The sequence below is a fragment of the Hippichthys cyanospilos genome, chromosome 12 (genome assembly GCF_059441005.1).
Source record: "Hippichthys cyanospilos isolate Australia breed blue-spotted pipefish chromosome 12, RoL_Hcya_1.0, whole genome shotgun sequence".
NCBI classification, from domain to species: Eukaryota; Metazoa; Chordata; class Actinopteri; order Syngnathiformes; family Syngnathidae; genus Hippichthys; species Hippichthys cyanospilos.
In genome coordinates this window covers 10,139,660-10,166,795 of record NC_142380.1, presented here as the reverse complement: position 1 = coordinate 10,166,795, position 27,136 = coordinate 10,139,660, and the positions used below count along the sequence as shown (strand labels likewise).

At 39.5% G+C, this 27,136-nt stretch overlaps 1 protein-coding gene across 1 annotated transcript; it reads left to right on the top strand.

Moving 5' to 3' along the window:
- Window positions 1–35: 35 nt before the first annotated feature.
- rapgef4b (Rap guanine nucleotide exchange factor 4b) lies at window positions 36–25,314 on the top strand. The gene is made up of 31 exons (XM_088428735.1): window positions 36–104; window positions 2,142–2,418; window positions 7,964–8,106; window positions 8,380–8,468; window positions 9,073–9,219; window positions 12,615–12,687; window positions 13,343–13,398; window positions 14,162–14,268; window positions 14,336–14,457; window positions 14,624–14,807; window positions 15,074–15,158; window positions 16,101–16,161; window positions 16,246–16,322; window positions 16,609–16,755; window positions 17,168–17,262; window positions 17,349–17,434; window positions 17,557–17,635; window positions 18,530–18,680; window positions 18,784–18,872; window positions 18,964–18,991; window positions 19,063–19,138; window positions 20,241–20,387; window positions 20,474–20,571; window positions 21,392–21,517; window positions 21,798–21,976; window positions 22,110–22,200; window positions 22,278–22,328; window positions 22,406–22,493; window positions 22,560–22,624; window positions 23,346–23,400; window positions 23,483–25,314. Exons 2-31 carry the CDS (start codon window positions 2,351–2,353, stop codon window positions 23,608–23,610), a joined length of 2,991 nt encoding a protein of 996 aa, XP_088284861.1. The 5' UTR covers window positions 36–104; window positions 2,142–2,350; the 3' UTR covers window positions 23,611–25,314.
- The last annotated feature ends 1,822 nt before the right edge of the window (window positions 25,315–27,136 follow it).

Below are 27,136 nucleotides of genomic sequence, written 5' to 3'. Positions count from 1 at the left end.
ATTTGTGTTGCAGCACCAACAGAGAGATGATCATCTTCTCTTCATCCACTGATATTCTCAGAGGAAAGCCTTGTATAAAAACACACCTGCGTTCATCAATGCAGGTTTGTGCATTCAGCCACAATCAACCTGCATGCATGTGTGTGAGAGAGGCAAATGAGAGCAGCGATGCAGTACCTGCTAATGTCGTCTGTGTGTGGTGGGTGTATATGTGTTTCTCACCTGTGTGTTGGCACATAATACTGTTTGTGTGTCTGTGAAGCAAACTTGTGTGTCAGATCACACAAAGCAGACTGGTCCCACTCACTGTGACCTGGATCTGAATGGAGACCATTGTCCCAGGTGGCATTGGGACCTAGATGATATAAATAGTGGCCAATCAAAAATGTGTCTTCGAAATGAGGTGAAAAAAGGGAGGGATTCAAATTAATATAAATATTGAATGAAATTAGGTTAAATTGGGATGGGTATCAAAGTCCAACCTTGCAAAAGGATAGTAAACTTGGATCACACAAGATAGTGGGATACAATAGTCTTGACAGACAACTTAGTGGACAAAATGAAATAATGAGCAAACCCTTTACTGTAACTAAACAAATCAGTGGTAGAAGACAAATGTCAGAAATCTAATTTACACTGTTTGATCCAACAGTAAGTCAACTTGATTTAGCAATGTCACCTTTTAGTAATTTACAGATATTTTAGAGCAAAGTAGCGTAGTGGACCCATTTTCTGGGTTTGATCATGTGACTTTGACTTGCGATAAGATTTGTCTGAGCCCTAAACAACCGTGATGTCTGAATAATTAAGAATTTGCTGCTGAAACTTAATTCTGCAAATGCAACAATAAAGAGATATAAAACATTTGTAACACATTTTCAGCAGTAAAATGTTCATGTTTTGTCTATAATGAATTTGATTTCAAACTAAGTTTTCCTGTACAACTAATAGCCGAAAAAGACATCCTTGCTACTTGCTGTTGACTGAAAAATCACATGTACTGGAAGCAGTTAACAACCAATCATGGCTCAGTTTCCATATGACCAAATCCAGACTACAAGTGAGCCATGATTCGTCGTTACTTCAGCCTCGAGGACATGTGATGCCAGTTTTTAGTCAACAGCTAGTGGGAAAAAAAAGGATTTTAACATCATTAATTTGTACATGAATGGTCATTTAGCTATCAAATTAGCCATAGAAATAAAACAGCAACGTTGTATTGCTGAAAATGGCTAAAGATCAGTCTTCCTTAAAGTGCCTGCAGTATCCAGACTCAATCATTTTTGGACCTTCTAACCATATTAGAATGCCATTTCCTCAGAAAAAGCAAACAAAAAAACAAAAAACAAAACACTCCCAATTTCGATTTTGTTTTCCCAATTTCATGTGTCTGAGCATTTCTGCTCATTGCTGCACACTCACTACCTGTCTTGCTCAATCAGAAAGAACGACTGGGTCCTCACTTTAGGTAAATGAGTACCGCCTATGAAGAATAAACGCACATTCATATTCTCCTAGCAAAGTTTTTCTATGCTCATATATGCTTTTGTAAGTGTTAATGTTATATGTTTGTGAGTGTGTTGTTCATCTATATGTGTGTGCCCCGTGATTGTCTGGGATCCAGTTCAGGGTGTACTCAGCCCATTCACTGCTCAAAGACAGCTGTGATAGGCCCCAGCACTCCACTAGTGTGAGATTATGTGGCTAAAATAATGCATACTATGGTAATGTAGTTTCATGGTCTACAAAAAAAGATCAATTCTTATTTTATTGCAATTGCACTTAAAAAACAAAACAAAAAAAACCAAAAAATAAAAAAAAGCATTCTCCCGGGGTCCCCTCCCCAAAACAAAAAACAAAACAAAGCATCCCCCCCCCCCCCCCCAAAAAAAAAAAAAAAAAAATCCACTCTCCGCTGTTTGAGCAGCACTGCCATAATGACACAATACAACTTTGTGAACTTGTGAGACATTGAGATTTTGGGACAGATGTTTCTTCTCTTGAGTTGTCACATCAATTAATTTGCAGGAGTATCTACAATTGTGGCTGGCATTGATATCATCTGATAGCATCTAGCTGTTTTTTATACCGCGTTTGTTTTCGCTGCATTTGACATTTTTGCATTTTTTACGCCGCTCTAGCCAGACACAAGTCATGCTCGCGAAGCCACGGCTGTGATTGTTAAGGCAGCAGCAGCGTGCAGCGCAGCGCAGCTGTGTACGGCTGTGCGAGGCGGCTCCAAGCCAGCAAAACGGGAGGGGCCGCAGTCACAGCTCGCATATATTAACCGACACCCGAGTAGCATCGCAGGTTCCACCGAGCATCACAGCGGAAGGAAGGACTGACAAGGATGGTGGCAGTGCAAGCGTCCCCTAATCTGTCTCCTTCGCCCGAGTGGATCTGCTGCCTGGACAAGAGGTGAGTGCACCGCACGTCCTCCAGCGCGCATCAACCACCGAGGAGGGGGACGAGGTCTCCCCAGTCCCCCGCTACCTTCTCCACCCCTCGGGCCTGTTTCATTGAACCGAATCGGTGTCATTGATCAGGACCGGCAACCGCTGTGTGTGTGTGCAGTGTAGCTTATTGCTATTACTCCCGCGTTGCATTACGTCTTTAATTGCCATTTGAGTCCATATTTAACGCGTTGTCAGTCCCAATAAAGCCGGATGTACGCTCCACATGTTTTCTGGATGTTCTGCTTTAGTAATGCGTCTACGAGGAGGTGGCGGTGGCTTCGAGGAGCATACTGCACTGCACACGTTGCACGATGCACATGGTTTGATGTCTGAGGCGGTATGCACGTTTAAGAGCGTTTTAGCGCTTATACTCAAAACACGAGTACCTCGTTTAATGTCGTCAGCATTCTACTCTTTGTCTTATTTTAGAATAGCCTTCGCTGACACGCCACCCGCCACGATTTAGTTTCCAATTGAGGTTGCTTAATTGGCATTAAAAAAGTGGCTGCTGAGCACTAATAACTGGAGGCTGACCATATAGGAACAATGAAAGAAAGCAAGGCATGCACCTCAGAGCTCTCCCACCCACACATACCCGACACACCTCATGATGACACATCCCCACGTTACCATTAGCAACGTGAGCCAACCGTCTTGTCATCACCTGTGTAAATGATGCGATTCAGCTGCAAAGAAATGGCAGTTTGTGATGATTTTGAAAATATTTTTCTAGAGCCCACCTTATTAGTCACAGATGGTTACTGGTCGCCAGTCAATTGCAGAGCACATGGAAACAAGCAAGCGTTTCCACTCATATTCACACCTATGGACTATATAAAATACCATGTATGATTTTATAAAATATAATGAGCAAAAAAAAACAAACAATGAAATAACGGAATAAATACGAATATAATTTTTTCAGTACTATAAAATAAAAACAAAAATACATTCAAAATATGAAAACTGAAAAAGTCACTACAATGTCAATGAAAATGTCCTTTGTTTTCATCTTTATCAGTGATTATTATACATCAGGTTCTTCTTAAATTTATTTTGGTATTGATATATGTCAGTAGAGAAGAAGGCAACCAGTCATTTTCCAATCAGTGATTTATTATTTTTTTTTTTTTTGTCCTGCACCCATCAAACACTATGTACAGGAGTAGAGGAAATTTCAACTAGAACTAAATCTAACAAAACTGTACTAAAATCCAACTGGTGGTGGGGGTGGGGGGGACTAATTAGAAAACTATAGTGTGGTCTGGAAACAAAACCCAAATTAATTACAAAAAAATAAAAAGGTTGAAACAAATGAAAAACTGTCTAACTAACTAACTAATACAAAACTATTAAAAACCTGTGAAGGAAGCTGGAGAACCCGGAAAGCAAACAAGTTTATTATCGGTTAGACATTTTCATTTTAATACTGTGGACTCAAAAGCAGTTGGTTAAAAAAAACAAATTGGTTTGAAAATAGAACAAATCAACTTTTGGAGTCAAAAATGTTGAAATTGGTCAAAATGAATAACCCCAAATCTGGGTTGTTTTCTGGGTTATTCATTTTGACCCAACTTTTTGGGCTAAATGAATAACCGTCAGTTATGTGAGTCTCTTTTTAACTCTGGGATATTTTTGAAGCAACAGTTTTTAGACTGTAGTGTGCCTACATGGATAAATTAAACAACCCCAAAACAAGCCCACAGATTGAGTTTTATTTGTGGGTTATTTGTTTTGACTAAATAGAAATGAGTAGCCCGCTACGCAACCACAAAAGGGTTGTTTTCAATTGAACCAACTTTTGAGTTAGATGAATACCTCCAAAAGTAGTGTCAGCCTCTTTTTGAACTAACTGTTAAATAAATAGTGTGTGACAAATACTTTTCGCCTTGTAAAATTCAAAAATTGCCAACTCTCCATTTAACTGTATACGCTTTAATTGTATACATCTTCGATCCTGATTTTGAAGATGGCATCTTGTGTCCAAGCTGCAAAAGCAGTCTTTCTGACAGTAACCGGTCTTGATATTAGATTGGACAGGATCCGATTGTGCATCACTCAGAGCTCCTCACTCATTCACCTCTTATTCAATCACAGTCTTGCTGCGTGCATTTGGGGGCATTTCATCTACGCTCACTGTTGATGTGTTCCTCTGAACAATATATGGCTGAGGACAGTGGCAAGACTCCAGAGGTTCAAATGTGACCTTCTCCCATATATCTGTCCGCTGACATTTATTGCAACTGAGTGTGAAATATGAGATAAGATCTGATTACTTTTGTGGCGTCAAGCCTCAGGGGACTTGTAGTCGGTCCTGTCAACACCACACATGGATCTGACAAAATTCTAATTGGGGTTCTCCTTTCTGCGAACGAGTTTCATTAATTTCAGCACAAAAAAACACTGCATATTACTGGTAGCTTAATGGAATTTATTTGTCATGTGATTCTCAAATTGCATGGCACGTGACTTTTTTTTTTTTTTTACAACTGTGTTTATCGTGATTAGTATTCAGTGTTGTTTACAGTTTCACGGGTTTGTGGTGGCACAGATGGTTGTTGGGTGAAGTGAGTAGTGTGAATCCCTACAACCATTACATATCGGTCTGTGTTTGTGTTTCAAGTGTTTTCCATTCTGCTCGCCTGCATCTGATGAACTCAAATCGATGTCCAAGTGACTGGTAACGATGTAAGCAAGGATGTCACAAAAGCAACATGCCAAAAAAGTTATTTGATTTGTAGTACTGGTCACAAATTTGGAAACACCTTCTATTTGACATCACCTCAAACACATAAAGAGACTATGAAGCTATTAACTCTTGAAAATGCATCTAAAAGTCAGTTCACCCATGCCAGAAAGCTAAGAAAATTCCACGCCATAAAGTTGTCTGAGAAAATACCAAGATGTGCAAAGCTGATTGGGTGGAGGCTAATTTGAAGATACAGTACTTAAATTGTGAAACAAGCTGCGTTTTGATTTACACTTCATTATTTACACCAAAAACTCATCAATAGTTCTTCATAATGTTGAGAATTTAAGTATTAACTATTGGTCAGGATTAACCTTTGAAACAAAGCAAATGGAAGATTATAAGTTATAAATAATATATATTCGAAGGACAATTCTGCCAACAAATACAGTCCTTTAAGGTATGCCTTCATAGAACACATTTTAATTGGTTTAGTTAACACATGGAGCAAGAAAGATTTCGAGTAACAAGGTTGTCATCAGACAAAGGTGGACCAATGTGCTGTAGAATCTATTCTCCTGAATATACCGAGTTGAAGAATTGTGTGTTGACTGTGTGTAATTGAAATGGCTACTTTCATGGGAAGCAGGATGTTGGGCGCGTCAATGAGGAGGGAGGGCCGCAGCTGAAATGTCGAGTTCCCAGGTCACATCTGTCTCTTACTAAAGGGGACGACAGATTGCTTTGGACAGGCACAGGGAGCACTGAAGAACAGGACGATGACCTCGAAAGGACAAGCGGACACGCAATATACTGTTAACTAGACAATCCTCACTGACTGATGACGACGACATTTGGACTCCTGATGGATAGGTGAAGGGTGATGCTGGTACAATCCCTTTGACCCTGAAAAGTCAAGTGGCCCATCTTCTTACTATCTCCACCTGTCTAAACCATTAACCCCAGTCTCCGTTGAGACACAACGCTCCTGTCTGTGCACTGAAGAAACAATCCGCAGGCATCAAGAGGGAGCTGGGAGGGTGAGTCATAGATGAGAAAAAAAAACATGGCTGTAAATGCCCCTGAGCTCATGGCAGATGTTGCAGTTCTTGAGGGTCTGCGACTCAGCCCCTTCTGGCAAGATCCGTGATCTGCAACTAGCTCCCTTGAGGACTGAGGACAAACAACTGCTTGGGGACACAAATGTGTTGTGTGTGCACGTGTGAGATGGAAGAATCATCAGTGTGCCCAAGAGCTCGCATGGCAGACATTAATGGATGGAAGAGCATGTGAGGTTGTGTTCGTGGTGGGTCGTAATAGATGGAGGCAAAAGTGAATATGGCAGTAATGGAGAAGAGAAAATGGAGTGCTTGAGGGATAAAAAAAAATTGCTTGATATGTGGAAGAAGAGTGGAGATTAGTGGGGTTGAAGAAGACTGCATTGTTGGAGGCGAATTAATAGAAAGCCCACAGTGCTTCCTGCACACATAAATCGATGAGTCACTAGCAAGAAAAAAAAAAGTGAATGGATGACGTTGCGTGTGTATTACTCGCAGTGTGTCATTTTGACACCGCATTGCTGAACAGAATGTTGGCTCTTTGATCAAACCCAAGTATGCTCGACGAGATTTATTGCGCTTTGACTTAAGAGCATTAAAAATAGAAGCAGGACTAAATGAGATCCTACATCAACACCCCATAGGAGGTCTGAGATGAGAAGGAACTCCCGGAGCTCCCTACTGTTTTAGCTCAGACAATCAATACTGAGGAAGACCAAAACGCTAAAGCTACACGCTAAAGAAATTGCTGTGTTGTTTTTTTGACCCACTCTCTTTTTTTTGAGCCAGCAAGTTGAGTTTAAGAATGGATTTGTGCGGCCAGCAATTTGAGTTTAAGAAGATGGATTTGTGCGGGCAGCCTTTTTTGTGGCATGCGAAGTTGCCGTAAATTTGATTAAAATTGTTTCAAAAAACGTGTGTGGCTCGCGCAACAGAACTGACTTTGCACAAAGAGATTGGGGTTCAAATCTCGGTCAGGGTGGACAAGAATAGTGTCTGATATCAAAACTGCCAAAAATTTGTGAGCCAACTACTATGGTGATCCCTAACAGGATAATTTATATCATCAAAATCCTGGTGTTCAAATTACTATTATTTTTAGCCACAGCTACATAATCTATATTGATTCAACTTGCTACCCAATTTCTTAGGCTGTCTATCTCAGCAATATATTCAAAAAACATTTGGGTTAAATATAATTATGGGTCCAAAAAAGACCGACCCCATAATTGAGCCAACTCTGGTTTGTTTTGCACAAAAGAACCCCCCTCCCAAAAAAAAAAAAAAAAAAAGTCATTTAGTCATGGTCGTGAGGCATATTGGTGAGGAGGGTGTGAGAGGTGAAACCAATAATATGGTTGAGGCTCAAAAAGGTGATTTAATCAAAAACTGAACAGGATGGAACGGCACAAAAAATAATCTAAAGTACAACAGAAACACTCAGAACGGGGAAAAAAATCACGGTAAGGTGGGAGTTACATGGGGAAGATGAGGATCATGGGCAGGCTTCATAGAATTCATTATTGTAATTTTTCTAACGACTCCTCATGTAAGAGTGTAATTGAAACGTTCAGAGCAACAACGCCAATGTTTCACATTTGAGTTGTTTTGTTATTCAGCATGGTTGGTCAGCTCTGCTCAGGAATATGTCTGCGCTGCACATTTTACAGGTTACATCATAACATGCAGCTAAGATCCTGTGTTGCATGGAGGTCGTCTGATGTGGTGTTAACATTTAATTGCTTGTCTTTTCTACTTAGGCCCTCGGAGCGCTCAGGAGAGGATGTGGATATTATTCTGACCAGACTGAAAGAGGTTAAAGCCTTCACCAAGTTTCCACCTCCACTCTTGGTCCAGATCTGCACCTGTGCCTTTTATGAATGTCTGGACAAAGGCATTACATGTATGTAAACACTCACCCGGTCAAAAATCAATAATCAATCCAACCATATGGAGTGGTACAATATATTTAACCCAGGTAAATGTAAATCAACCCTAAAATGATTAGTGTGTTAGAAAACACCTTTTTTTTATGTATTCATTGAATCGCAAAAAGTAAGCTTTCTCTCATCTTCAATTTTTGTCGCTGTAGTTAGACTGCAATAGTTTTTGTGCGTTCTGTTAAATCATATAAGTACATCTTTCTTTAGTTTCACAGTGACTATTGTGGCTTCAGTGTTTCGACAGGGAGACATCGGCACCAGCTGGTATGCGGTTCTGTCTGGCTCTCTGGATGTCAAAGTGTCCGAAACTGCTAACCACCAGGTAAGCTGAAACAGCTAACAAATAATAAAACAACACATACAATTTTTTTTTTTTAACCCGCAATTTTCAATTTCTGCATATAGAATCAGTGTGTGCTGTTCTCTAATTGAGGGCTATTTTTTTTTGAACGTGGAATAAGTGAAGCACTGTGCACTGGATGTACTATATGGATAGAGGACTGACACATGAGGGGAGAGTAAGAGGATTTGTTCCAGTAAAAAGCTGCAATAACAAAGCCCATCCATTTTGAATGGTCGTTTTCATGAATGCAACCCACTTGGTGGCCTAGATTCAGTGTCTATATTTGAAATGTCAGTTTGGACAGCTTTCTATAGCTTTTAAGATAATCTCAGAATGCAAAATGAAGAGTGCGTGCCTCTCGGCTTTCCAATTATGTCCAGCACCCAGATATATTTACGGAGAAATCATATTTTCTGTCCTCCGTGAGTGAATGCATTTGCATTGATTACCTCTTTTTAATTTGTCTGATTGCTTTTGCACTTTTATGATGAAAGCATTCCTTTCCCGTGGTGTTGCATCCTAATGTTCACATAGTCATGAAAATATGGCAAATAAAACCTTGCTCTGTGATTTTTGTCTGTAGGATGCGGTCACCATCTGCACGCTGGGGATCGGGACAGCCTTTGGGGAGTCCATACTGGACAACACGCCTCGTCACGCGACCGTCATCAGCAGAGAGACCAGCGAGCTGCTCCGAATTGAACAGCGGGAGTTTAAGACCCTCTGGGAGGTGAGATGGCGGGGCTGTGATGCAAGACCTGATGTGTCCAAAATGCTTGCGGAAGCATTTCTTTTGACAAGAGATGTTCAGACAAGCTTGTACTGCTGTTGTCTTTTTAACCACAAGAGGGCTGTCCATCAAAATCCTATTGCTGCTCCGGGTGATGATGGATGCACGCACCCATTAACATCTTACACTTATGATGGAAATTTGGATCTACCTTGAATTCATTCATTTTAAACGGATGCTATCACTAAAGATACATTTTTTTGGACAAGTAAAGATAACAAAAAATGTTTTTAATAAAAAACAAAATTACTTAATTTCATGCATCAAGTTATGGAATTCTCTTGCCAAATTCACTGCTTTGAAGCATTTCACCTTTTCTTTGACCCTTCCACTTCGGTTGGGACAATGCGTCCCATAGCTTCTGAAAAAATTGGAGGGGGTATAGGAATCGTGGCAATAAGATGAAATGGCACCCAAGCAGTTTGTTACACACCTATCTACAAATTCTGGCATTCAGCAACTTTTCAAACTATAACAAGCAAGGCTGTCATCAAAGTAGGTTGCGTTGTGCAATTTCTCGCGAATTAATGATCTTCCACTGCAGAAATCTATTGATAATATGCACCATAAATCTGTATTAACATAGATTACACTGATTACTATGTATTGTTCGCGTTTGGTGATCATTTTCACTTCTCTGGCACGTTTTTGTACAAGTATTGTGGTCTATGGGCTCTACAATAACGGAGGTATTTCTTGGTGGGAATTTTCTAACTAAATTTAAGTATCCTAGACTTATTAACAAGTAATGTATGCCTTAAGTTGTATTAAAAAAAAAAGCTAAGTAGTGAATGGGTTAAGTAACATGATACATTTTTAGGCATTAACATGAACAAGACATTGAAAGGTGTTTTTTTTTTTTTTTTTTTTTCCCAAGACTGTATAATATGTATATGATGTTAAACTATTTTCACCATTTCAGTACAGTATTTCCGCTGTTTTTTTTTTTTTTTCTTGGATGCTACATTTTATGGAACAGCTCAATGTTATGTGGATTCCAAAGCAAAGAGGTGTCATTGTGGACCAGCTTGCTGTCTGCTGACTGACAGGAGTCCCGTAAGCCTGTTAGCTTTGTGGCTAGTGCAACGGCCGGCCCAGTGGGATGTAGTCTCGCTGGAGGCAACAATCTGATATTTTTTGTGGCTCAAAAACATTGAGATGCGTAAGGTCACTCAACAATGTAGCTTGTGTTTTTCAGCTTGTCGAGTTTCAGATTCACACTCATTTAGTTAACAGCATTTGAGAGTGGAGACATGTGCTTTAGTTTTCAAGCTTTCAAGTTTTTTTCTTTTAAATTTGACAGGTTTGTAAAATTTGCATAAAAGTATGTTCGTGTTTAGGATTCACTACGGTATACGAAATGAGAAACCACTCTGTACCTTTACCCTGTCCTTTCTTGGCCCAGCCTTCTCCATATATAGTCTCCACACAGTAGTAGCAAGCTCCCACTAGGCCTCCTTGTTGAGGTTTGGTCTCCCTAAGGCTTTTCCATTCACAAGGTCGCTTGTCCTTGGCAGAGCAGCGGCTCTCACAATAAATTTGCTGTCATGATTCAAGAAGTGAAGTGTGGCCACCCTGCTACTTATGTTGTTATTTTGCACCCATTTTAATGATTTTGCTAATTTGCACCTAAATCAGGGTTATCAAACTCATTTTCACTGTTGCTTCTAACAAGGCATGGACCTTTTAGTTCAGCTATTCACAAACAACAGGATTTGTAGTTTAAAAAAAAAAGGAAAAACAAGAGTGGTTTGCATGAAAAAGCTTCAGATAAGTAATTAATTTCTTTCATACTTGCCGATTAATGATCAGCTTCAAAATTCTGATTGTTTAATCTCTAATCATTAGTTCTGATGAGCAATCAACCATAGTAAAATGTATCTCTACCCGATGCTGATGTTATCACTTTGTGTTACGAGACAAAAGTTGGTCACGGGAACATGTGCATTTATTATTGAGCTTGTATCGCTGCTGTTTATCAGCTAAGTGCACTTACTCAGTCTCCTCCTGCGCCGCCTATTTTAGGCCATGAAACGGGAATCACAGCCCGAGGTTGTATTCCTTTCAATCTTATGCACGTCGTTGCAAAAAGGCTCTTTGTGTTTCCTGTGTGTGTGTTTCACAAACAGGATGAAGGCAGTCATGTGTTTGTTTGAAGACAGAATAAAAGTAACCCTCTCTGATGCACAATTTTCACCCAGCCACAATGACAGTAACATGCAAGATGTGTAAATGTTGAAAACTGCTGTTAATATCATACATGACTCAAATGCATGTTCTCATATGGGCATATTTCATCCTTTATTCATTTACATCTATCTTCCTCGCTTCCTCTCTTTTGTATTGGCCGTGTTGTCTTTTCTTCCTGCCTCCGGCTCCATCCTCCTCATCCTCATTACCCCTTTTCTTTCGCCTTCACCCTCCAGAGTAGCTCCGTAATACAAAGCCTCCGATCACTGTGGTAACCTGGGAGGGAAAAGTGGTTGGGTTCTTGGCTCGGTCACAGCAGGAGAGCAGTAGAGAGAGAGGGAGCGAGACCGAGCAAGAGAGAGAAAGCAGGCGAGCAGCTTGTGTAGTGCACGATGCTATCAGGCGGCGTGTGTGAGGCGTAAGGCAGCTCTCGGGGGGTCTCACTTTTTTTCCACTTTTAGATGAAATTAGGTTGTTTACTCAGGTGAGTCTGAAATATCGCCTCTAGTTGGTCTTTTTGTTTATGCTTGTTCCGTTCCCACAATGTTGTGTGTTGTACTTTTGAATTGTTTTCCCCATTTTTTTTCTTTGGGTTTGTATATGTGTGCACAGGCTCTAACAGATGCTGCCTCCATTCGCTTCGAAGTGTGCATCCGGGTGTGTTTGTGTACTCTGAATACATGGGTTGCTTGGTAATGACCTTGTGAGAGGAGCAGTGACACATTCAGAATCACTTACTGTACCTGATGGATTTGTTTCAGAAGTAGACATGCAAACAGAATTTGAGGCCTTAAAAAATCGACCCATTCAACCTGAATTGTACTGCACGCCAACAGTTCTGCATCGAAACAACCCCTGCTACACAAAGGGCTTTGTTTTGACATAGTGGTGTCTGTGTGGGTCTGTTTGACAAGTCTGTGAATGAGACAAACTGAATGGATGATGATGCATAGCAAACTTGTCAGTATCCATAACATCTTGCATTTTACTTTCACTGGGTTGTCTGTTTTGTTCATTGTCATTTATTTACTATGGATGCCATTGTTATGGAACTATATATGTTTGCACCCCCTCCCAACGAGGAATTGAATGTATTTGTTGGTCAACCAATTGTGATATGTATTTGTGTGGGTTTGGATTTGCAGAAGCATCGACAGAGCCTGGCTGGCCTGTTGGCCCCTCCTTATGGAGCAATGGAGAGTGGATCCAACAATGACAGTGAGTAAACTCACGGGCGGTACTGATGTGCTTTTTTACTGGACCTAATCGAGATAGCGATGTAGGACTGTCCAAAATACAGCAGTCCCCTGAGATACAATTTAAATTTGTTCTGTGTCCATGCACTTGCATCTCAAAACAGCTTTTCCCATTGGGATGAATGGAAATGCCCTTAATATGTTCCTGACCCAAACTTGTGTATATTTATAATTCATACAATAATTACACAATTCACTACAATGTAAAGAAATTGATCTGCTTTTATTTTACTTTAATGGATGTTGTGCTGCATCTTCTTGTGCATGTCCTGGTCAATTGGGGGTAGAATAGTGGGTTCATTCACGGATATGCACATCTGACATCTGTCATAAATTACTCCGGTAAACCGGTATTGGTTTTCTTACATATATACCTTGACATTTTGCTATTCAGTTACCTGGTTATTGTTTGGTTATGGTTTTAAATACATGACATGTAATTCTCCTTGTTTAGCGTTTGTTTTGACTGTAAACGTCACTTGGGATGAGCAGTAAACAGCTTCAAGCATCTTTTTTTTTTTTTACTCTGTTTGCTGAGTCTATCTCATTTTTTGTTTGTGCTTTTCGGGGAAAAATAATCATGTAACTCACACAGCTGAATATGGTTTTCTCTTCAGGACTTGCAGACAAAGACAACATGAACTCAGATTCTGCAAACAAAACTCACAATAAGGTAGCTATTCAAATTTTCAAGCTGATCACCTGATCCAGAAATAAATCCATTCAGAAAAATGTTGACTTCCCTAAGGGCAATTATGCTGTTTCCCATTTAGCTTACAACGTTGTTTGTGTCAAAAGGATTAAAGATGGAAGTTTTACGGGTTGGAAAAAAAAAAGAACCATTGTGCACGGTTGCATTTTTTGATGTTTGTGAATGAACTAGAATGCCAGAATAGTACCGTGTGTGTGTTTTCCAAGCAGAGACGAGTGATGACTCACCACTGTGATACTCTCTGGTTATGCTAACACTAGTTAATGCATGCACATGGAAGAAAGCTCCTATCGGACCAATTAGTGCGCTCTTCTTTGTTGCTTTGAAGCACGGCGGTGTGAGCTCACGCACATCTGCCGCTTTAGATGCAGGTGTGAACTGTGCTCCTTTTTTTTCCTTCATCAAGCATGCATACATAGCACAGACTTCACCGCAGCTTAACCATTCAACACCTGTTAAATAAATGAATGAACAGCTACTTTCTCTCAAGATCTGAATACAGTTAAACGTAGGCAAATCATTAAAGATGTGATATCATTGAACTGAAATTACTACAGAATCCAGATGGGATTTGGTTTATTGTTTTTGACCATGTATAACCTAGTATTGTGGTTCTCTCTCTCTTTTTTTTTTTTTTTTTTTTTTTTTCAGTGATGCACCCTAAGTGAACTGTTTGATTTCATATGTCTCACATCATAAATTGTGTTTTTCCGGTGTTGTGTAGATCCCCACAGAGAAGCTCCAGCGAGCGGGTAAGGTTCTCCGCAACGCCATCCTGTCCAGAGCCCCTCACATGATCCGTGACAGGAAATATCACCTCAAGACCTACAGGTCAGAATCTCCAATGTTCTTTCACTCTACTTTTTGGATGCTCATGCTGTGTCAATGTTAATTGCAGACAATGCTGTGTGGGCACAGAACTGGTGGATTGGCTAGTGCTGCAGAGCGCATGTGTTCTTACACGGTCCCATGCTGTTGGCATGTGGCAGGCACTGCTCGAAGATCAGGTGCTAAATCACGGTATCCAACATTTTCTCATTCTCTATTACCGGTACTTTATGAATTTGTTTTGCATCTAAAAAAGAACTGTCCACTTGATTCACACGATTAAGTAATCTCTATATTATCAAAATACCTGCATTTGTGTGTGTATAAGAGAGATGTGATGTTCTCGTTCCCTCCCCAGTGGACCAGGAGCTGGGTTTCCAGGACAAATACCTGTTCTACCGCTTTCTCGATGACGAGGAAGAGGACACGCCGTTGCCTAGTGAGGAAGAGAAGCGAGAGAGTGAAGAGGAACTGCCAGAGACAATTCTCTTCCTCGCTCAGATTGGACCGGATGCACTGCTGCGCATGATCCTCAGGAAGTCGTAAGTAGCTTTATATCAGAAAATCGTAAGTAAACAAAAGAGCTGATAATGCAGCACATTTGCAGTTGGTTGGATTTGTAGTCTTGTATGAAATATTTTAGTGAAAGAACTAACCTTCTTATATGTTGACTTATAATATGCTTACATGAAAAATGACAAGCTGGTGAAAAGTCACTTCTTTTCATAGTTGTATGAGAGGTGACAGCATGCAGGACATTTTCATGGTGAGTTAACTCACTGTGACTAGCCTCTGACTGTGTGTTCAGGCCTGGTCAGAGGACAGGCGATGACCTAGAGATCATCTATGATGAGTTGCTTCACATCAAGGCCTTAGCTCACCTCTCCAACACTGTGAGTCAACCGCTGTGCTTCATTCAGATCATGAATGAATGAATTGTTTCATTTAAAGAGACAGTATGTCTTTTGCTGCAGTTTGGTCTAGTACCAAGTGAAATTGTAACTTCCTCCAGCATAGACGTTAACTTGCAGTCAGAAATGGTGATTTACACTTCATTAATCTATTTATATGTGTGGCTGGGACTGGTGCTGTTAGAAAATTACATTCAGCAGAGCACATTAACATGAAACAGAAATCAGAACTTAGATCTGCAATGTTTTTTTCCTAAAAACATTTAGTATTCTTTGTGTGTAGTATAGTGTGTGGGAGATGAGGGTAAATGAGTCACCCTAACTGTTCTTTAGTCTTTTAATCTATCACAGGGTTGAATTTTTTTCAGATTGAAGTCAGGACTGCTTAAAGGGCCCATTTTATTTTAAACGTCCAAAAGTTAACTATATAATAGTACATGATTTAGTTTTAACTTTGGCATAATGGCAAAATAATTTCTGGCTGCCTCACCTTTTTTGTGATATTGTCTTGGTGCACCACTGACAGCTCAGCGACTGCGGTTTGTGTGTTTATTTTGCATAGGTGGTTTGAGAGCTGCACTCAATTAGTGACATAACAAAATGAGGACTTAGTCATTTCCTCTGATCAGGTGGGGGTAGTGCTAAAAGATCAATAATGAACTGGAATGCTAAGAGATGCGTGAATAGAGGAAAAAAAACAGGTTAGGGTGTTTTTTTTTATAAGGAATTATTATTTTTGTCATGACTAAAAGTTGATTTTTCATTATTTTTTTCAGTGTTGCATATGTTTTTTAAAAAGACCCACACATATCAATAAATGAACTGTGTTTGCAAACTCAGATGCACTTTGTGTGTACCTTTCTCTCCTTGTTTTTTTTTTTGCTGATGCGCAGCTAAACAAACTCAATGTATTCTCACTTGTAGGTGAAGCGGGAACTGGCGAGTGTTGTTATCTTCGAGTCACACGCTAAAGCTGGAACTGTGTGTAGGTCTTCTTAGCTGCGGACTCAATTTTTTGCACTTTGTGACATATGAAGGCAATATGGTTTTCTTTCACTGCATCTTGCAGTGTTTAACCAAGGAGAAGAGGGCACCTCATGGTACATCATCCAGAAGGGCTCTGTTAATGTGGTTATTTACGGCAAGGTGGGTTAAATGCATGCGCTCATCTAACATGCTTTATCTGTGTATCAACATCATATACAGATGAGAAGCAGTACTTTGCATGTGAAGGCCCACCTTCTAAGTTTACGGCCGTGTAATGGCTTCAAGGAAAATTCACGCAGCGCATCACTTTGCAACCATTATGTAGAGAAATACACACATGCACACTTGTTTTGATGATTCATTCCACTTCATTCTTTTTGGCAAATTTCTTCAGGCTTTCGGAATATTTGAATATTACGTCAATCTGTGTGTGTGTTTCTGTCAGGGGGTGGTGTGTACACTGCATGAGGGTGATGATTTTGGAAAGTTGGCCCTGGTTACAGATTCACCTCGCGCTGCCTCCATTGTCTTAAGGGAAGACAACTGCCACTTTCTTCGTGTAGACAAGGAGGATTTCAACAGGATCCTCAGGGTATGTGGATCATTGCTGGATGAAGATTTTTGCTGGGTTAATAAATGCAGAAGAAAAATGGCGACTCGGAACTTTTATAACGTGGATTTTATAATAGGAAAAAAAGATCAAAGATCTTACCACAGGAAATACAAACATGCAGGATTCTTTGGAAATGTGTTTAAAAGAAAAACGATTTGGGGGACACAGCTAAGGGTTTTGTTTCTCGCTCAAGGTCATCTCGGTAAGGAACCAGACTACTCATGTGCAACCACTTTCCCTGACCTCGATTGTTTGAAATAAGAGCATCGAGTTAGACGTCCCTATGGTAGCATATGATATTTGTCTCCCTCCTGTGGCAAACAAGGAGACATATACAGTACTCTTATTTTAAACACACTACGAACGTCGTTTCGTCTCGTTATAATTGCAGGATGTGGAGGCCAACACAGTGCGTTTGAAAGAACACGACCAAGCTGTACTGATCTTGGAGAAAAGTCCTCGAGCCTCCACCCTGGGAAGCATCAAGTATACATGTTTAAAAAAATATATTTTCACCCTTTGTTCTCCTGAAAGAGTTGTAATTTATTGTTTTTATTATCTATATTTTGTAGGTACACTGTGATCTCCGGCACTCCAGAAAAGATTCTTGAGCACTTTTTAGAGACCATGAGAATGGACATTCATCACAGTGAACCAGGTTGTCAAGCAAAACGCACGTACAAACTACAGCAATATGTTTTTTTCATTGATTCACTTCTCTCTTCATTACCCACTGATTCTTCCTCTATTTATTTTGCTCTCCATTCCCTCTTTTCTCAGACCCAGCAGTGGACGATTTTGTCCTCATGCACTGTGTCTTCATGCCCAACAGCCAGCTGTGCCCTCTACTCATGGCACAATATCCTTTTCAGCTTTCACCCCTCTATCTTTGTCCGCCTCTGCACATGCTCATCATTTAAATTTGTTCCCTGAATGGGGTAAGAGTGGCCTCAATTCACCTCATGTTATTAATATTACCGATATGGAATACCTGTCAAAAGTTTGGAAACACTTTCAACTTTTATTGAAAGTCGTTCCAGGTCTTAAAGCATCCACATCATAAAAGTGACTGAGAAAATACCAACATGTGCAAAGATCTCTGTGCAAAAAGGACCTATTTTGATGACTCAATATTATAAAACATTCTGTTTTGATTACCTTTTGTCTGTTTACAAAAAAAAAATCCATCTCTATTTCTTCACAATATCTGACTTAAGTATTATTCTATGATTAGTCAAAAAAGTGAGAATTGGACCCAGTGTTTCCAAACATTTAACTGTGTTTCTTTTTTATGTCACTCTAGATGTCACTCTACAATAGATCAAATATCCATTTATAGAATTATTGTTTCAATACATACAAATAAATGATTTAATACTATTCCAGAAACCAATGAAAAAAACAGTCATGTTCTTGTGTGCCTGCCGCCAGACCACGATCTTCTTCAATTTTTATCTATGTTCTCCTTCTTAAATAGTGACCCTAATGTTCAGACAGAGACAACACATACCTAAAATACTAACAGGTTGGTGGTCTGAAAAGTGTTATATTTGAGTGACTAACTGCTATGTTAAAAAAAAAAGCTTCTTTTTTGTTTTTGCACAATATTTGAGTAATTGTGAGAAGTGTGGCATCAAGTGTGGATACTACACATTGTCGACAAGTACTAAAATGTAAGGACTTGTACCCAGTGTGTGGGAGAAAAAATGGTATCACAAATCTTTTTTTTTTTTTTCTTTAACTGAATGGGCACCTATCATGCGGCATCCCCACCCGGCTCTGAACAGGAGAGGTTGGAGCATGCGCTCAACTGTAAGAGGAGAGTTCTCATTTTGACCCTGCGTTGGGCTAATACACATACATTTCTCCTACAGGAAGAACCTGCTGCAATTTCTTTCCTTGAGGTAGCAATAGCATGCTTACTAAATCAAAACCACTTTGAGGTTATGTTGGAAGTCACATAGATTGTCCTGGTGATGATTTATGGTTTTCTTCTTTTCTCTGCAGGAGTTGTTTGGAAGTGTATCAAATGATTCACGGATGCTCCGAGCATTGAAAGACCTGCTTCCTGACCTGGAGAAAGTTGTCAAACTACAGTATGTTTGCACTCACACAACATCTGCTTTAGAGTGCGTGCCAGAACTCTGGATCTATTCTGTTAATGTTGTGTTACCGTTTATTTTGTAGTTCAGAGGAAGCCAAGGCCACTAAAAAGGCAAGTCGATGTACAACATGTTGTTGCAATCGTGGTGTTGTATATGCTTACTGTTTCTTTTCATTCAACAGAAGACTTTAATTCGACAGTTCAGCAACGGGGAGGAGAGGCTGCAGAAGAAACAGGCCATTAGAAATCAAGATGACAGTAAGTGACTCTGAGGCGGGATTTCAAACAATGTAAATAACGATTGCCATGAGTAGTACAAAGCCCACCCCCATTACTCTCTTAAGGCTCTGTTGCTTAGCCCTCACACAGAGTGTGAGGGCTAAGCAACAGAGCTTTGATGCAAATAGTGGAAAATTTCTGAGTAATTGACAAGTAAAAGATGTATTACTGTATATAGATGCCAAAAATAGCTATAGACCTCCTTTTGTCCAAATTCAACTCCTTGACTGACTTCAACACACTTCGTTTAAACCAAGGTGCCACAAGGTGAAAGGAAAGCATTATACATTTCAAACTAAAATGGCTCAACCCAAGTCAGCATAGTACACTAAAATCAAGATGACAGCAAGCCATTGTGCCTTGTAAATGAAGCGTCGCAAATTACTTCAACTTATACAGTATCCTATTCACCAATATAACACAAGGTGACAGTAAAGTTAAACGTCTGTCAAAATTAAACTCCAACTCACTTTAATGTCATTCTTTGACACAGATGCCACAAGATAGCGGCAAAGCATTCTAAATAAAACTCTGCAAATTAATTATATCTTACACACCAGTATGGAAGGCCTTTGATTGATTTTATTGAACATACTAACACGTTGCCATTTTTAAAGTCACAATATGTAATATTTAGACCATTATTTATTTGAAAAACCCAGTATAAATTTCCATGAGGTATAAAAAAATCTGTTCTATCCAACCAGCATTTTTTTTTGTATAGTTATAGGTCTAGTAATCACAACTTATATTACATGGGGAGTGCCACCCAGAAGGGATACTGCTACAAAGTTTGATGTTTTGTACATTAATTGTGCCATTTTCAACTTGAGTTGAATATGGCAAATGACGCTCCTCTTGTAACTCTAAAACAGTTCATAACCACCATGTTGCCATAATGTAACTGAAACTCCCCAACTCACTTTAGCATAGTTTCTTGACCCTTGTCCCTCGTTTCTTGCTAAAAACTCTATTTTTGTCTAAATAAAATAATACTCCTCAACTTAAACACAATTTCTTAACAGCAAATGCCACATTATGGGGTAAAAGTATTATTTTACCTTTTTTTTGTATGTTCTAGTCCTATTGAAGGTGTACTGCAGTGATCATACCTACACCACCATTCGAGTTGCCGTGGCAGCGACGGGTAAAGAAGTGCTATGTGCCGTGGCTGACAAACTTGGTTCCACTGATGAGCTGGTGCTCGTTCACCTCAGCTCTGCTGGCGGTAAGAGAAAGCCTGAGACACAACATAAGCAATCGTTTTCTCAGGAGTGATTTGATGACCTGATGTGTTGTCAATTTGCTTTACAGAGAAACAAATCCTGAAGCCTAATGATGTGTCAGTGTTTTCTTCTCTGAGCATCAACGGGCGATTATTCGCTTGTGCACGAGAGCAACTCAGCAGTCTGGTAAGTCATGAAGTATCTCTGTTGTCTTGAATTGAGGAGCTTCATTTTAATGAAAATTGTGCTCTACCACCAAATTGTGGAACGTTTGGGTGTCAGAGAACTGTGTTGAATGGAGTTGAGCGTCATTTAAACAAAACTAATGCTTTTCTGCAATCCCGTGTCATCTTGGTCAAAAGGAACTATGTTGAGGTGAGCTAGGGAGCATCACTAAGACTATTCTAATGCTTTTTGTCCATCTTGTTTCCAAGAAACTCATTGGCTGTTATTTGAGCATAAGTGGTTTGCTGCCAATTTCAGACATGTTGGAGCCAAGGGATTATGTTGAAATGTTAATAGTTTTATTTGGAAAGGAGTAGTGCTTTTCAACCATTCTTGGTCCCAATTAGTAATTTGGAAATGAGTTGAGCAGCTTCATTAAGCCAGCTTTGCCACAATCTTGTCAAACAAAGATGAATCAAATCAGTTGAGTGGCTAAATTTAGGCCAAACTGTTGCTTTGGTGACATCTTGTTGCATTTTAGTGCCAAGGAACTATGTTGATTTTGAGTTGAGGAGCTTAATCTGGTCAAAAGTAGCAATTTGCCACCATCATGTGCTATATACAGTATTTAGGCAATTTTACACATTTTGGGATCATCCACTATTCACAAGTTTGTGGTAGGGCACGAAGTTATGTGTTGCAAGTAGCTTCTTTTTGTGGTTGTAAGGCTGTAAAAATACAAACAATAAATGCATGCATCTTTAGAAATGGTCATGTTTGTGATTTTATGGTGTATTTGAACTTCATGTTATTTATGTGTTTATTTTCATCTGTGCTTCAGACTCCTCTGACAGAGCAGGAAGGACCCTCAGCTGGTTCAATGTCCACTTTTGAGCTGATGAGTTCGAAGGATCTCGCCTATCAAATGACAATGTTTGACTGGGAGCTCTTCAGCTGTGTGCACGAGGTAGCAGATAACACACATGCAAATTCATATAGCCATCCTCTGCACATTGTGATTCACCAATTGCAAATTCACCTGTTCTCTAATGTGCTCTTTCTGTAACGCCCTAAAATTCCACAAGATAGAGTAAAAGCTCCTTGTCTAAACAGGACAGTAATACTGTACAGTAAATTAACATTTGTTCACAATTTCACCATTCTATAGGACTAACTGTAAACATTTAAATGGATATGTTTTGTTGGTACGCAAAAACTTATAACTCCATGTCTAACACAACCCACAGCATGAACTGCTCTATCACACGTTCGGCCGCCAAAGCTTTCGAAGAACCACGGCCAACCTGGACCTTTTCCTGAGAAGGTTCAACCAGGTTCAGCTCTGGGTGGTCACCGAGGTGTGCCTCTGTGGGCAGCTCAGTAAGAGGGTCCAGCTCCTCAAGAAGTTCATCAAGATTGCTGCGCAGTGAGTGGGACGGGTGTCTTTATAATGCCTTGCGACCAGTTAAATCTGAGGAACGAGGATATTGGAAAAAAAAAAAAAAAAAGTAAAAAGTTTGTTTGTTTTCAATTTAAGATGGATTTCTATTTGTCTGTAGCTGTCGGGAGTTTAAGAACCTGAATTCATTCTTTGCTATCATCATGGGCATGAGCAATCCTGCTGTCAGCAGACTGAGCCAGACATGGGAGGTAAACATTCATTCATATTTGGGACTGACAGTTTTTGTCGCACAACAACGTTAAATTGTAATGTCTTCCGTTGTTAGAAGCTGCCCACCAAGTTTAAGAAGTTCTACGCTGAATTTGAGAGCATGATGGTGAGTTGCAAAATGCAACTGAGAGCATATGAATATCCACATTCATATTTGGAATCAACATTATGTTTTATGCTCAGGACCCATCCAGAAACCATCGATCCTACCGACTAACTGTTACCAAACTTGAGCCGCCAATCATCCCTTTTATGCCCCTGCTGCTCAAAGGTACCATTTTTGGACAATGCTTTATTTTATGTATTATCATTCTCACAATGTCAATTTTTATCACAGATATGACTTTCACACATGAAGGCAACAAGACATTCATTGACAGCATGGTCAATTTTGAGAAAATGGTAAGGCTTCATGGCAAACTTAATTTGGTTCACCACTCGCAAAAATATACAGTGTTGATGTTCAGCACCTTGCCGAAGAAAAGCAAATTGTGCAAAAAAATATTGAAGTATTGAACACGTGCAATCAAACATTTTGAAAGGTTCCCCTGTAAAAGTTTGGTTTTACCTTGAAATTTCACTTGTATACAGTTTAATGGATGTTAGCATACAGTAACATCATTGGACCTAATATAATCAATTTATTGGTTGCAGTATAATACAATCATGCGTAAGTAATTTAAGTGACTCGGTCAGCTGTAATAATAACTCATTTATTTTTACAATGGATGAAGATATATGCTTATTAATGTCTATCTGCATGTGCTACTGCACCGTATGTGCTCAGATATGTGTTATTTGTTAATTGTCGCTTAGATTCTGTATGTTAGCTCTAATATATGATGTTCCCAGTTTAAGATTAGGCTAGCATCATTTATCCAAGTTATGGAGGTTGTTTCACGCATAATGCGCAATTTTGTGAGTTTTATGTTTCGTTTGACAGTAAACTTAGCGAGGAGTGGTTTTAAATCGCTTCTAGCCAAATTTTAAGACTTGTTCACTATCTGGAAAAATTTGCATGCCAGGGAGCTATCTTTCTCAAGGCACGACCGGCTCATTAAATATTCATGATTTGTGTATTTAGTTTAAATCTCCAATAACATTTGGGTTTTCTCTTCATCAGCGTATTATAGCAAACACAATTCGACAAGTCAGGCACTGTAGAAGCCAGCCTTTCAGTAAGTCTTTTTTTTATTGCTTTTCTTTGATTTCCACGCAGGACTTAAATAATCAATGAATCAATCTTTTTCTTCGTTTGAGATCCTGACATCTGCCAACCCAACAAGAATCAGGCAGAGGTCAGAGGCTATGTTAGGAAGCTCTGCGTGATCGACAACCAGAGGGCGCTGACGCAGCTTTCCTACAGGCTGGAACCTCGGCGAACATGAGATTCAAATCTTTCACCGCGTCGCCTTCCTTGTGACTAAACACAAACTGGACGCGTCACCAACGGCGTGTTAAGTAGCAACACACAGTCAGTGACTTTGAAAACACTAAGGACAGATGTTTTGCCATTAAAGGCCTCTTCCTATCGCTGTGTCTTAGCCCCAAGAATGAGGCTTACTACCGTAGTAGTTGTTACTGTTTGGGACCTGTCAGATAGAACTGTCTTGTATAGAACTTGAATCAGTATCCTGCATGACTGAACTTGATAGGCTTGGTGTTCTATACAGTGGATTTCTATCAGCGTGTCCTGCAGTGTTGTGCAACCCATCAAGCTCTTTAATTCTCCAAATGCCCCAAACTCAAGTATAATCCGTATTTCTTCATCAACATATTCAGTACAATGACCATAATAATACCTTTTTTAATATTATGTACTTTCTCCTCCCTTACACTTTAAATACTAAAAGACTTAAAACTGTTAAAAAGACCTAATATTCTCAGAGTTGAAATGCAGTGTCAAATTGTCACATAAAACATAAGGTAATTTAATATATATTTAAATGCCAAAAGGCTCAACCAAACCCTATAATTCTGTCAAACAACTGCCAAAACACTTAGTTGTGAAACTCTTCGTTGTGGTAGTTTGGCCGTATTACACTGCCCTGATAGCCAAGGTGCACAAATTTACAGAAATTCCCATTCACTTCAATGGGAACATATGATTTGCGAATGTTTTGAGTTACAAGCGTGGTTATGGAATAAAATAAATTGTAAGTCAAGTACCAGAGTATACTTGTACAGTATTTATACAGTACAGTATTTATACAGTACACGTACGCAGTATTTTGACCATTTTTGGGTAATTTTCATCCACATCTTTCTCGCAGTATTTTAGCCAAGGGATGGCACATTCCTGGCAGTGTGATAACTAAGTGATTGTGCCATGTTGAACTTTTACATGTTGTCACCATCAGAGTGAAATTTCAGCTTCCTAGCATCTTCTTTCAATGCTTTCCCTTCGATGTGAAATATCTTTGACCTCAAGATCAAAGGATTGAACAAAATACCGCACAAGTTTTAAAAACCCATTCAGAACTACTTGAACATACGGGATTTTATGGGGGCACAAATGATAACGTAACACTGTATTTCAGCTAAGGATGCCATTTATTAAACACAATTATCCTATTTATGTATTAATTTACAAAAGGGGAATCGGGGCTCAAGATTTCTTGGATCTTATTGTCCTGAGATAGTATAAAAGTGTGGTGAGATGCTTCATCACTACTTGACTAAGTATTATTTAGTGCCCAAGTGGTGGTCAAACAGTGTCACAGTCAAGCTACGACATTTCATTTTTGCCTCAGAAGAAAGTTCCTGCTACCCCTTGGTGATGTTGCTTGTTAGGGTCTGTTTTGAAGTCAATTGTTTGTTTGGCTGTGTAAAGTTTTGGAGATGCTTATAATTTCAGGAGTAATCTTACCAACACTTGCGGTTCTTATGTGTCTGTTTTTCATTTTTTATTTTTTGTTTTCGGTGTGTTTAGGTTTTGAGTGTGATATTGACAACTGTGATTTATTTTCATTTGATCTCAGGAGCTTTAAATGTGGTGGTGTGTACCAAGTAATGCCCAGTGGCTTGCTTCCATCACGAGCAGCTGGTATATGTGAAGTACATGTTAATAAAAATAGCTAATTTAACACAGACCATGCCTTAATGATATTTTTTCAAGAAAGCGTTTAACATGAAAATCTTGTATTAATTCAAACAATACGTAAAAAGGTATGAACATTTTACAGAGAAAAAAAAAGTTATTATTTAACTTAAGTTAATCGAATGATGCAGTGAAGCTCTAGACCGCTGCAAACCAAAACCACAATGCTGAACACTGCTAAATTAACACCTGTCTGACAGTTTCAACAAAATGGTAATGCTTATCTTACCAAGTATGAGTATCAAGCTGAAACCAAGTGTATTTTCAACTACTCGTTACGATGGTCGCCAATTTCAACGGTGAGAGATGCCAATGGTAGAACTTTGTCAATCTTCTCATGCACATTAAATTGAAACGTGTGTGTTTGTGTGTTTACAAGATGTGTATGAAAAGTTTTAAGGATCAGCAAACCTAAAAGGGATTAAACGGTTTAGAACTTATATATTTCAGCATAGTCCTTGTAAAGGGCTGAACACGCCAACGGCGCTGTAGCGCTTTTATCCCAGTGTAGAACAGCAACAACACTTCTGTTTTACACCTGCATCAACGCGCATAATGCTTAAAGCTGTTCATACACCCCTTGTATCTTCATGTTATTTTGTGTTTTCGATACATTAGGTTTGCTAAAGTAACCATTTTTAAGTTTACGATTGTTTCTTTTCCCCAAGGATGGTGCATTAATGTTAGCTGAAATGCAAACCTTCCTTTGGTGCAACTCCGCCCTATGTGACGCAAATGTAATTATATATTGTGATACTTCTCATCCTGTAAACCTAATCCTTACTATGTCTGATGATAAGAATATCCCACTACGTACTATATGTTGAAATAGACATTACACATACAAGTCGTGGTGTTTGATTTAAGAATCCTTCTAGAAGATTACAATTTAGATTTAGCTATTTTAATTCCCCCCTTCAACATCCAGCTTCTCAAAATGTTTTTTTTTTTGTGGTTAAATCCTTGCAAGGCCTTCTTGTTGTGCTGGATTAGTGTTAACCACTGAGAAGTCTCCACAGCTGATATAACCTGTCCCCTCAGTGGTGTCAAACGGTTTTCCTGCCTGCTGATGTCACAGGGTCATTCCGGTTAGGGTGAGTAACGCACGCTGGGGTGCAGATGTACGCTTTGTGAGGTAGACCCGAGTATTTGTGGTAGCCATGCTTGTTGCTAACTGATTTAAGGTCTGTCACATTATGGTCTGGGAGTGTGTGTGTGTGTGTGTTTGTGTGCATGTGTGTGTCTGTTTGAGTGTGCACTCGCGCAGCGTAGAGAGAGCTTTATATAGCCACACTCATCCAGGAAAAAGGAATGCCCTGGATGCCACTGACCATATTTGAACAGCGAGTCTGCTGCCGAGTGCGCGCAGCAAACCGTAACTGAGACACAGCGTTGGCAGAAGGACTCACTCTCTGTTCTCGTGCACAAGTACAGATTGTTGTGTTAAAAAAGACTTCAGAAATACTGATGAAGCTCCGATATCTAATAAAAAGTACAGTCTCAAATAAATGTAAGTCCACAATAGATGATGAATAAATGGTGTCAAACACGACTTTTTTACACCTTGTCACAAAACACAACAGTTATCACAGCTCAGCTTCTGAGTCTCAAACCTGAGCTTTGAGCCTTAATATCACTTAGTCGACAGCTTCTACACGTTTCAATACATTTACTTGGAACACGTTACTTTTGGACCAGATTTCCATCATTTTGGAAAGGCTAGGATGTCCTCCGTCAGGCACACTAGGACTCGGTAGGGTAGCTTTGATTAGTCAAAAAGATATAGGCCAAAATGAATGTCCCCTACAGTTGAT

Bases quoted from the DNA above. Each gene is read 5' to 3' on its own strand.
- rapgef4b (XM_088428735.1), top strand. From the start codon at position 2,351: ATGGTGGCAGTGCAAGCGTCCCCTAATCTGTCTCCTTCGCCCGAGTGG. The intron at 9,220-12,614 runs GTGAGATGGCGG...TTGGATTTGCAG, and splicing joins AGTTTAAGACCCTCTGGGAG to AAGCATCGACAGAGCCTGGC. The intron at 22,201-22,277 runs GTAAACATTCAT...TTCCGTTGTTAG, and splicing joins GACTGAGCCAGACATGGGAG to AAGCTGCCCACCAAGTTTAA.